Source organism: Diadema antillarum, unplaced genomic scaffold (assembly GCF_040938485.1).
Source record: "Diadema antillarum isolate AM-2024a unplaced genomic scaffold, OU_Dant_1.0 seq00000998_RagTag, whole genome shotgun sequence".
Classification (NCBI taxonomy): domain Eukaryota; kingdom Metazoa; phylum Echinodermata; class Echinoidea; order Diadematoida; family Diadematidae; genus Diadema; species Diadema antillarum.
This window is the reverse complement of record NW_027271836.1, coordinates 2,274,578-2,287,530: the sequence shown is the minus strand read 5'-3', so window position 1 is coordinate 2,287,530 and position 12,953 is coordinate 2,274,578. Positions and strand designations below refer to the sequence as shown.

Below are 12,953 nucleotides of genomic sequence, written 5' to 3'. Positions count from 1 at the left end.
GAATATAACGCCAGAAATGTTCAGATTAACAAACCCTTTTTCATTTTCGGATTAACGAACCTCTAGGTATAGGAAATTTGTGTGTTTCGGATTAACGAACCTTCAGAATAACGAAACTTCGGAATAGCGAACATTCGGAATAACGAACAGCACCCTCCAAAACACTAGATCAAAACACTGATTCGAGAAATACGGTATCATCTCGTCAGTTCATTAAATTTTGATGCACCACGCATTACCGCACCATATCTGAATGTATCACGTTGGTGGCTAACATAGCTATCATGCAGGAATGATAAAGTGTGAATTCTACTAACGCATAATTTCATTTCATTTCATTAATTTATTTCAGCACGGCACATGATTCGGCCAACAAGGCTGTTCTTCCTCATGTCCGTGCATCGTGAGGTAAGATTATAACAATTATCATACACATGTACGTGGAAGTATATACAACATAAAATTAGATGAAACAAAGTAGAGCAATATTTACAATACCATCTCTGGCAGAAATATACAGACTATTAAGAGAAAGCGTATGTTACAACCAAAGATTAAACAAATATATATGTTATGGTGTTTGCCCCTGCGATATGTGTATTACGTGTCATTTTTACCGAAGAGGGAAGGTTGTCAAGATAGTGATATTTCACATCGTCATTTCATAGTCAAATGTCACAAAAACTTTTTTTTTCAAAGAAGAGTACTATATTCTTCTTCTTCGTTTACAATGCGGACGCAACAAGGATGGTAGGGGCGGTATCATCATTGTTATTTTCATCGAAATAAAAATGTATACATGTACTATATAGTGATGCTGCGAACACAGCATTGATAATGTAGACCCAAACACCAGTATTTATCTGTCAGTTCATGCATCATACCATGAGGCTACAACATCTCCATGAATATACTTACTCTCGCTCCCTCTTCCTCTCCCTCTATATACCTCCCCCCCCCCCCCATCCAGTCTCTCCCTCTCTCTTTCACGATGCATTCTTATCTTCGTTATTATACTACTATGTCTACACAAGTTAGTATCCATCCTCGTGCTCACATTATGTATCGAAGAAAATCAATTCTCAAATTACCGCAATGAACTGCCAAAGCTCAACACAGTGACTACTTCGATATCAATCACCGTAACCGATGCATGGACAAATTAACTTTATACACACATCACCTGTGTTCTAGCGGAAGCAACAGGTAGTATTTCAGTTTGTCGTTTGATCAACTCATCAGAAAAAAAAAAAAATTAGAGAGGGAATGATGAAGTTGCCATGGTAATCATGAAATAAGCAAACCGCAAAGAGCATGCACAGTCAACTTAGAATAAATTTGTACTGGGAGAAGCCCTTCACAGCTCTCCCAACCGGAAAATCAGAAACATCGTTTAATTTGATGAAAAGGGGAAATTTAGTGAACAATATTGTCAATTGACCAGCCAGTGGTACCTCCGTCAAAGCAAATGCACGTAGAGTAATTTTGCCGGTACTGCTTGATGCACACATAATTTTGTTCAGTCTGTACACAAATAACCTGCGATGCTAATATACTCTTTATCATGCCAGATCGATCAAGAATTTGGCGAAAGTCCAGTGATAGTGAATGAGAAAGTGCAAAAAAAAAAAAAACCAAACAGATAATTTGAAAAACTTCGTACACTCGTTCCGTGAGACCTTCTTATGTTCATGAGAACTTTTTAACGTCTTTTCAAGTATCTTCCACAGCAGTATCAGACGACTATTTCAAAGTGGTGGTAGCATATCCCTAATATCAAGGAGAGAATATTTTCAAAAGAACCGTTGAGATTGTATGAACTAAATGCCAACGTGCCATACCCTTCCGCAACATTGTTTATAACTCATACAGCCCAAGTTATCAATATCATGTTTAATCGCGTTAAACTTTGCCTCCGACGGCATTGGGTGAACTAGAATATCCAGTATAACAAATAGTCTTTTCAATCAAAAAGAAAAAAATAATGTTTTACAAAAACTTGAAATCCAAAAACGACAACAACAACACGATAATATTATTCAAACCACATCTTCAGCCAAATCAGAGAAAAGGCATTAACTTAATCAAGAAATAATTTCCCATTCTTTTTTTCACAAACTATAAGAATATCAAGTAACAATAATCATTTTTATTGATAACTTAGGCCTACATCGCGTACTACCTCTTCCCTCTGTAAGTTATCACTGCTATCTACCACAACACTACAATTATATTACACGTATGAAGAACTTATTCATAGTTTATATCTTTATACATGACTCGTCTCTTGGAGACTGCAGATGAAAATACTGTGTAATTACTTGTGGGGCTATGGCATTAGCACCTCTTCAGATTTGCATACGTGGTTGTGACTATTTACTAGTTCGTGAAAAAATGGCGTGCTGTCGTGGTACTCTAAAATCCCGTATTTCTCGTATCACTCTTCCAGTTCGAATGGAACTTCTGCCCTTCTGTTTGTTCAGTTTATATGTCTTATACGTAGTGAAGTTAAAATCAAATGCATATACGCCAAAAGCAGAGCATGTTACTGCTCCAAGTGTTGTATGCATACAGATACGGTGCCTAAGTAACATTCCTCGATTAGATCTACAGCACGCAGATAACATGATTGTATGCGTCAATCACGTACACATACCATTATGCAATGTACAAAGTGCTTCAGACAAACACGCACATGCACTTTGATACAATATCGACAAGAATTGCTTCCCCTATAGATTTTGCTTGTTAGCTTTTAAAATGTATGTCTTTCACCAAAATGCGCTACATAGAAGAATTTCTTTCCCTTTTGACGTAGTGACGCGCCAAAAAATAAGCCAGTTCGTCAAATGCACATTTGTAAAAAAAAAAAAGAAGAAAAAGAAAAAAAAGAGACCTTTCTTTTTTTTTCAAGCTGGATATGCACTTCACTCCTTTTAAAAGAGACATAATGCATAATGCAATATTTGGTCACAACTTATGAAATTCGTGTTCAAACAAAGAACAAACTATAACTTAGACCTGGGCCCTCTTGCATATTTGTCAGACAATTAAATGTAAGTCAGTTATCAGCAAAGCAGAAGTGAGTATTGAGACTGGATATGTTTGATATTCTGATTAATATCACTGAATATATTTAAGATCAACGTTTAATGTAACAGGGCCCAGTATATTCCGTCAATTAATACTTTTGGAAGCATCCAGTTCATTGTTTTGCATTGAATGCGTTAACAAACTTTGTTTTTCTAAATATTGCCAAATGCTGGACTTTAATAAACACTTTGTCGCTGTCAGGTGGATGAGCTGGCAAGCATGAGGATAGCATGAATGATCATCACATCACAGATGCTTAGCTCAGTGAATTTACAAACCTTAATGCCCGGTTGGTATGGAATACTAAAGACCTTTTCCTGCTCATGCGCAAAGTGGAACTACAAACTATAGCTTATTCACCTGTTCCCAATAAATACACTTCAGTACCGGAGATCCTATTCATATTTGTGAATTAAATCATGGAATAGCTTTCTGATTGTTTAAAAGAAATGTTTTCTGTCATAAAGTCCAGATGAAAATATTCACTTTCACCATCTTTATCATCTTGATGATAGTGATTACAGAATATCGCCCTTTTACGCTTCAAAATCTTTGCTTGACAAAAACAAAGCTGTTCTGTACAGTATTTCATTCATAGTCATCCATTATAAGTCATGCCTGCATGCATGCATAGTATTATGAATATGATCCTTTAGCAGTGTTTTTTTTAATCGAGTCGCAGAATTATAAGACTTATGTAGCAATATGAAGATTTTTTTTGTTCACACTGAGATCATTGAGGGTAAGTTTCACAGAAAAATCGAAAACAAAGTTGTTTAGGAGTGGCACCTTCAGGTTTTGTTTGAAAATCAAATCCAACGCTTTTTATTGTCTTATCCAAGATGACGGATTAGGGATCCTGTCGTATTGACATCGCACGAGGGAGCGAAATATCTGCTTAAAGTGTGGATGCTTCTGGGCGTATATAAGAGGGTTGATGCAGCAGTTGACGGACATGAGGATGAAGGTGTAGATGGAAGGAATCTCGTGTCCCGGGATGAGTACGCACAGACTGTGGGGCATCACGCAGAGGAAAAAAGCGCAGACTACCAGAAAGAGGTTCACGTTGATCTGACTGTCTCTTTGGCGCGTTTCCATCCTTGATGGGGCGTGGCCCTGATGCGATCCCTCCTGAGTTGGATTCGGGCACATCGCCGACTGACTGGCCGCTGATTGAACCGTTGCGGCACCGCTTTGCGCCAGCACTCGCCGCTGCTGCCTCACTCGCATGAAGATCTTAACATAGCAATAGATGATGAGGAGAAAGGACAGGAAGATGTTAACAAAGGCGACGGACTCGTATATGCCGACTGGATCTTCCTTACTCAACCAGCTGCACCAGTGCTGCTCGCTGGAGTAGCCCAGCGTCTCGATATTGAGGACTTCTGGTACAAGCAGACAGAGTATTGACTGGAACCAGGCAACGGCCAGCATGAGGCACAATCGAAAGGGTTTGTAGAGCCATTGGTAGTCAGCTGGTTTTCTCGTGATCAGATAGTAGCGGTTGAAGGCGATGAGAGCGAGAGTGAGCACGCTGGTTATTGTGAAGATATAGACAGAGGCTCCTACCACCTGACAGAAGGTGTGGTCCAGGGGCCAACCTGCTGGGTGAACCAGTCCTAGAGACTGGAAGGGCAGCATGGCGCACGTTAGGAGGTCAGTAACGCTGAGACTGAGCACGAACACGTTCGTAATGGTCTGCAGTTTCCGTGAGACGGCCACGGCGACGATCACGAGGCCATTACCAGTGATACCAGCGATGGAAGTGACGCTGAGAATGGCGGCACCGACGGCTCGGTGGACGAAACCGACTTGAAACATCTCCTCTGGAGCTTCGTTGACGTGAAGTGTACAATTTTGCATCGCCATTAAGAGCCTCACTGTCAGTTACAGTAATTGTCCGATGAGGAAATCACAATGTCAGCAAAAGAATTAAAAAAATAATCAACGATTTTTTTCCCTTCCGTGTGGAAATGTCAAGCAGATAATTACTCCCTGCGAGGACGTTCCCTTGAAGGTAAATAAAAAAATCTTCTTACGTTGTATTTGTATTTACGTTAGTAAATCAAAATGCTTCCAATCGCAAATGAAAGAACGATTTAAATGAGCATCAGATGAGAATCCGTCTACTACTTTTAATGTCAACAATTGATTGTGAACACTTAGTCAACAGACCAACTTTCGGCAGCGGAGACTAGACGGTAAGAGTTACAGGATGGCGTGTTTCCAACGCAGCTTGCTTCAGCTATCGGACGGTGAACAAACTAAGAAGGACGGCGCTTTTGCGCGCGCATACAGAGGGAATGAATCAACACGTGCAGTAACGTACTTCACTGATAAAATAAGGGGTACGAGGAATGACAGGACTTGCGGCAGTTTGCGTTGGAAGACGTAAAAAGTGACACCATTTTAGAGCTGGATTTTGGTTCAGCCAATTACTGATACCGATACTATGCAATTACCAATGAACCAGAATGACAATTATTTGTCATATCCCCCCATTTCTTGATTTTGAGTCTTATAAACACAAGGGCTGAAAACTTTGCTATCACTGTGTAAAAACTTCATTTGCACATGTACAACCTCCCCCTCCCGTATGCATGCTGTCAATCGTGCTTGATCGTTATAAGGATTTATGTTTCATTTTTCTTTTTTGTTTTAGATATCATTTTTAAGTGATTATAATGAGGGTGATGAGGAAATTACGGATAGTCACTGACGTAGTAAATATCTATGTATCATGATTTTATTGTACCTAGTGGAATTGTATTCGTTAGTTTTATTATTATTCTCCTTTGTTTGTTTTTTCTTTTATGTGGGTACTGCAGAAACTGTGAAGGGGAAAAAGGCACATCTCAACAACAGAATAATATCTAGCATGGCCTTGGACACGTCCGTCTCAAGAAGTTTGGAATCTTCTCTTCCAGGAGACCTCTCTTTAAACAATAATAATAATAATAACAACAACAACAACAACAAAAGAAAGCCAACAAATCCGAAACTAACGTTGCTTTTCAAATAATAGCATGCGCATTGATAATGCAGTTTGTTTTGTTTTGTTTTGTTCTTTGAGGTGTTTTCTGCATGCAATATCTGTTAAATTGTTTTTCTTTGAAAACAAAGAGGGATGCGTGGGAGTTTAGCTGATTTCATTACAGCGCTATAAAGTGAACAAAAGTAATACTTCATGCATCAATCACAACTTTTAGCCTTGTGAGAATGTAATATTGCCCGTGTTCGGTCTGGCTTATTGCAGTTACTATGGTTACGTCACAATTCTCATCTATTGTCATCAAATCAAGCGAGGGCAAACTTTCGTTGCGACGATCCGATGCCGTCAGTGACTGACAGCGAAAAAACCCACATCATAATACTATTTACGTTGTTCTAGATAACGAAAAATGGTGTCTCAAGTGTATTGCAACAGCTTCGTTTTGTTTGATCGACGTCATTGATTCTTAAGTGCATTTTACATCCTGTATCTATATACTACAGTACTAGTATAATTTGGATGGCTCACTCTTCCTTTGTATGAGGGGACAGAAACCAATGAAAGAATAATGGTTTTATCACAGGAGCATCACTGGAATCTTCGCGATGTGAGTTAAGCGAGGGACCGAAAAATACATTGAGAAATTATAATTTCTGTGTAAAATGTATGAGATTATTATGTCTCTTGCATATTTTTTGGCACAAAAAACGTTCAGTGGTGTCAGGATCAAAATGATGATATGGAGTAAGGAAAAAACCCGAATATGTTAAATGTAATGCTTATTTAAGGAATGAACAGAAACATACAACTTTATGACGTTTGTCACATGCATGCTTTGAATGTTCTATTTCCTCAGATTGCTAGTAAGGAAAGAGAGAACGCTCATTTGAGTTCAAGTAAGTTCAAAATATGGAACATGATGGCAATAAAATACTTGAGCACTAATGTTAATTCTCAAGAGAAAATCATTCGACAAGTATTCTTTGTATACTTATTTGTTACATCTATATTATGTGCAGAGGCATCAGTGAATACCAGGTTTACCTGGTGATGGCTGTAACTATGCGGCAAATTTCATGGTAGTTGACAAACTCTGAATTCTGTAGCACTTTCAGTGTTTGTTTGTTTGTTTGTTTGTTTGTTTGTTTGGTTGGTTTTTTTTTTTTGGGGGGGGGATCAAGAATGGAATGGGGATAAAATCTAGCCTTTGTCGGTTATAGGATCAAATCAAACTTTACACACGTAAATTATTGACTTACCACTTATTTCACAACCCCTTCCCCCAATCGTTAGTAAAAGCCAGAACTTGCCAGTTTTGATTGAAATACAATGTTGCAGGGTTATATTCTTTTACTCTTTTTTCTTTAAATCAATAGTCTCATTAAGCGTGATTTTTGTTTCTATAATGGCGTCATAAAGATTTTAGTTGTATCTTGTAAACCTTACTTCAATCAAAATCTTAGAATACTGGTCGTAATTTTATGCCTACAAGCACACACACACATATACGCACATACACACGGAAACACACACACACACACACACACACAACATACACACACATTTTAAGCAGGGTTGTGATTATGTGCTTTTTTGTATTTACATCTTTAGATATACAGGGGGGGGGGAGAAGTCATCGATCGATTGCATGAGGTAAAATGTTGAGGACTGGCTTGTGAAATTGACTTGACTTAGATACCTGAAATCCTCTTCTGTTTGTTTGGTTCCCCTTTACCCTCTCCCCCCCCCCCCCCCCAAAAAAAAAATAGAGCGTAACTCGCTGCGTCTATTCATTTCAAACACTGCAAAAACGCAGGGTAGTTTCAATAGTGATGCGCCTCCTTTCCCTCTTTAAGTTCTGCCACTTAAAAGGGCACGAACGAAGGACTGAGGGTAGGGGGAGGAAATAGATTACAGGGAAGAGAGATGTAAAGTAGCAGATAAAACGAAGATGAGACACAAAAAGTCGGAGGGGGAGAGAGAGAGGGAAAAATCTTTTTTCCCCTATTTGATGTTTGATCTTTCTTGCTATGATCTATGATTTTTCTTCCTGTGTGAAATCCATGGCTTTGTCATCGTAAGTCTCCTAGAATAACATATTTTTTATGTGGATTTGAACGACTTGCAATATGGGGAGGCCGAGGAAGGAGCGGAGATGGAGTTTGCTTTGTCCGCTAAAGTTAAAACGAGAACATGAGTCTCTTTGACGAGACGATCTGTTGACTGCGTAGACATTTGGGTCCACGCATGTTGCTGATGTGGCTTCAGGTGAAAATCAATATTTCTCGATCTACATTGACAACACTTAACTTATGTCTTTTTTCCCGTTTATTCATTTCGTCATGAATAGAATATGTCCTTCCTACGTGATTAGAGCTTTGGCATACGGATTCTACCGTTTTGTTTACCCTGGCCAACAATACAAATAAACATCCAATGCATGATATGTTTTTTATTTGTCTTTATGTTTAATGAATGAAATAACACAAACGGCTTGTTAACCGATCTATTGTTGAAATCACATATGCCTTGAAAGTAAACTATTTATGACGATAAATATATGTAGTGATAAAATTATACAATTTGCATTTACTCCTTATCATGCCCCTCCCCCCCCCCCCCCCCCCGATCTCGTTGAGGCGAAATTGTATTGGTTGCCTGAAATATGTTATGTTGTTTAAGCCATAATATACAGAACCTTCTTCTAAGTTTATTTTCAAACATGATACTTTCAAAACGAACAATTGTTATATATATGGACACATTATATGAACATACATACACATACACACACACATACACACACTCACACACACATACACACACACACACACACACACACACACACACACACACACACACACACAGTACAAAATATTCCAGCATCTGAAACATTTGTGAACCACAAGCTTTATCGCGCAAAATGCTTGCCTTAATCAAGCTCATGTTCGGCTGTTTCAAAATCTAGATTCTTGCTTCATGCCATTACATCGCGTTACAGGAATATATTATTTTGCATCACAAAACCAACAACAAGTCGCCAGACATGGATTTTTAGTTAAGGCCACATCTTGAAGAGCAGACTTTAAGTTTTAAAATAATGTATGACCCAATTAAAATAGACTCTTCTTACCTATTAGAATGTTGAAAAGAAGGCTTTTAACTCTGGAAAAGTGTGCAAACTATATGTACAGAGAAAGGAGGCTCTGAACACTATGCTAAATATTTGGGTCTATACAATGTTTAAACTTGCCGAGCTGTGCTCTTTGCAATGAACTGGGCAAAATTAGGATTTAAAGCTCTATAGCAACAACAATGAAGAGATTGCCAGATTAATTAAGCATTTTCCCTTTACACACACTCTATTCATGACTATTACCAACTTTCAAAGCAGTGGCATTAGTCTTTCTAAAGTCGAACATGTCGAAAATGAAGAGTGTGCAAAGGGGTTTATAAGAAATGAAAAAGGGTTTCTAAAAATATGAAAACTCAAGATTGTTCACACTTTTTACTATAGGTTGACCCTTTTCACTTATTTTGAGTCTTTACATGAAATCAGTCGGTACGACTTTTGGTTGGTTTTGTGATTCCTAGTCCACAATGAATGATTTATTCATCTGAAAAAAAAAAATAACGTCCCATGATAAGGTCACTGCATTAGCATAGTCCAGTCAACCGTGACTGTACAAGTACGTACGAGATATTTTTTTATGGATCTAAAGTGTAAAAGAAAACCACTGAGCTGATTATGTGCACTGCTTTTCATTCAGTAAAGACCCCCCCCCCCCCCCAATTTTTTTTATTGTGTCTATTCCACCATATGTTTAAATCTGTTTATATGCATTGTCCACATGATTATGTTGGAGATATTATTTTGTGATAAAACTGCGACATGGCTGACACGTTACCGCAGGCTGATCACGAGTGGAGAGCTTTAATCCTCATCGGAAACTTCGTTCTCAACGTCGTGTCCTGGGGTGTATTCAAGTCGTTTGGTGTTCTGATTCCAGCGCTGATGCGAACGTTTTCGACGAATTCTTCAACGCTGGGCTTTGTGTGTAGCCTACCGTCTGCACTCACCTTTTTACTCGGTAATGGCGTCCGCACGAGAGTTTGTGCCATTTCTACAATTCTGCTTTTGTTTGCATTCATTTATTCATTATTTTTTATCTCTGTTTGTTTGTTTGTTTGTTCTTTATTTTGTTCTTTTTTTCTCTCTGCTTTCTGTACCCAAAAAAAAACTTTCTTTCTGCCATTTCCAGTTACCATGTAAGCCCAGGCCTATTACTAGTACTGTTGTCATTATCTATTTCCAACAGCTTTGGGTATGCAAGGTATTCAACACGGGATCAGGCTGAGCACTATCCAGTATACAGTAATCATTGTTTGACGTATAAGCGTAAAAACGGGTTCATCCCACGAAGCCGACACCCACGAGTCATACAACACGGGGCTTAATGTGTCGGTCTTGTGGGCGTTGTTTGCTCAATGTCGAACTCATGGGCTGTATCAAAATATACTCGTGGGCTGTATTACTCATGGGTTGTATAACTCGTGGGCTGTATGAGTCGTGGGTGTCGGTCTCGTGTGCACCCGTATACGGGTTTACTAGGGTTATGATTTACGGTTTAGGGGGATTTATGAACACTACATCATGTTTTGTTTTCTTCGGTTCTGTTTTAATTGGAGATGTTACAAGGTGCATACAATATTTTGATTCTTGCTTTTGCCAATTTCACACGCAATATGAATAGAATTTCTCCATAACATGCCAGACGTGATGTATAGATGTAATTCCTTAAAATCTGTCTCGATTAAGTTCAGGGAAAGAAAATTCTGAGATATCATTGTAATAATGATATCATGAACAGCTTTAAAGTAAAGGGTTTGATTGTGTGCAACGCAAGAGAATGTAAGTAATAAGTAAGTAAATTTTCAGTTGTCAGAAAACCGCGGTGACCCGTCTACAGTCAAGACCATAAGAAATCTGACTTAAGAAATGAGTCGTTGCCATGACAACGGTACTAAGATTATACGCAGATGTATTCGCAAAATGAATCTTTAAATGCGTGAATTCATCAATGCAAATTGTAAGAATTCAAGGACTATGATGTGAAGGCCAAAGGCATGCCCGATATTCGAGCATTTCCAAGGGCAACTCCACTTCCAGTGATCATAGTCATTTTTCTGTAAGTGACGTACAAACGGAAGTTCATTTCTCCCTATAGAGTGCTGACTCTTATTTTGCTCAAATGACATTATCAATATATCATATACGATATACAATATGTGAACATGGATTCAAATTCATAAGTATTCGACTTTTTGTGTGTGTCATATTCATTCTATCATTTATCAAAAATATACTGTCTGAAAATGGGGTGCAATCGGGAATATTTCCCACCCCCGCAGTCTTAGGTACTTCTTAAAGATTGTTGCACGAAAATTGCAATTTAAGGCACTTCTAGATGGCGTCATAAGCAAGTAAACATTGTCCAAAGCCCCCCCCCCCCAAAAAAAAAAAAATGATAATGGTCAAAGTATTCATACTCTACGGTTATGCTGTGTCTATATCGGGCTACAATACATTCCGTAATTGATTAAAGATTAAAGAATTTACAACGTTTCAACTATACTTAGCTAAAAAAAAAAATACGTCTTATTCTTGTATCGAGTTGTTTTTTATTGCAATTGATTGATAAAGTGCCCTATATACACCGACGCAAAAAATCATCGGTTGTACAATATTTGAGAGGTAACCATGATAAAGAAATAAATCATGGGCATACATACTGGGGTTGGACTCGAACCTACGACCTCCTGATTACTCGATGTCATATCCACTGAATATAAAGGACAATTTGTCAATGAATTGTAGTAAAAACCACTCGACGCAAGAATCATTAGATATATTGAATAAATACCCAGAACCCGCCGCTATAAGGGATCAGAGTCATTACTGGCTATCAAGCGGACACTGGCGGAGGCTAGTAGATAAGATGCGTGTCTAACAATAGAAAAAAAAACCACACACACACATACACACACACACACACACACACACACACACACACACACACACATTCCGCCGAAGTGGTATTTCTATCATCATCATCAAACGTGATATTGATGACAATCAAGAATCAACGGAAGCTTAAATATTTGTCTAATCTTGTATTGCCCAAATCCTTCAGAAAATCTACATCTTCTCTCCCCTGAAAATAATGTCTTTTCCGTGTCAACTCTGATCCAGCCATACACACGGTAAAGGCCTACCGTAGCGAATGTGATTCTCATTCGAACTTCTTCCACAACGAGATTTATATCTTTTCAATAACCTTATTTGCCATATACTTTTACATGTATATTATTTATATATGTTATCTGTTAACATTTCACATTTCGCGACAAAACTGTGTTGTGTTTTGTTTTGTTTTGTTTTTGCTTGCTGTAGTTGTTATCAGACTATCCTGAGATCACTTTGAAGAGGTTATATTATGTTGTAAAATATCAGAGAGACGAGCGTACTGGCATCTTTCTAAACAGAGAGAAAAAAAAACACAGGAAGAAACATGACAAAATTAGTTGAAAAGAAAGAGTTTCACTGGAGAAACGTATCTTTTTCTATACTGCCTGTTATAATATCTGGCGCCTGTTGCATAAGACTTTTTCCTGACTTTAGCGCTGGACGAAAAAAAATTGTTAAAAATAACCTGATATTCTCAGGCATTTTATGCAGCATGACCCTTGTTGTAAGAGAATTGCAATATCATCCCTGTTCTTTTTGATACATATTGTACTAACAACGCATTACAACATTGTAAACAGGTACAGTGTATGTGGTCTATAAATTGTCAGAATGCCAGCC

The 12,953-nt window shown here is 38.2% G+C and overlaps 1 protein-coding gene across 1 annotated transcript; it reads right to left on the bottom strand.

Annotated features, from left to right (window-relative positions):
- Nucleotides 1–3,918: 3,918 nt before the first annotated feature.
- LOC139742381 (octopamine receptor beta-2R-like) lies at nt 3,919–4,962 on the bottom strand. The gene has a single exon (XM_071652958.1). The coding sequence runs from the start codon at nt 4,960–4,962 to the stop codon at nt 3,919–3,921; it is 1,044 nt and encodes a 347-aa protein (XP_071509059.1).
- Between the last annotated feature and the right edge of the window lie 7,991 nt (nt 4,963–12,953).

Bases quoted from the DNA above. Each gene is read 5' to 3' on its own strand.
- LOC139742381 (XM_071652958.1), bottom strand. From the start codon at position 4,962: ATGGCGATGCAAAATTGTACACTTCACGTCAACGAAGCTCCAGAGGAG.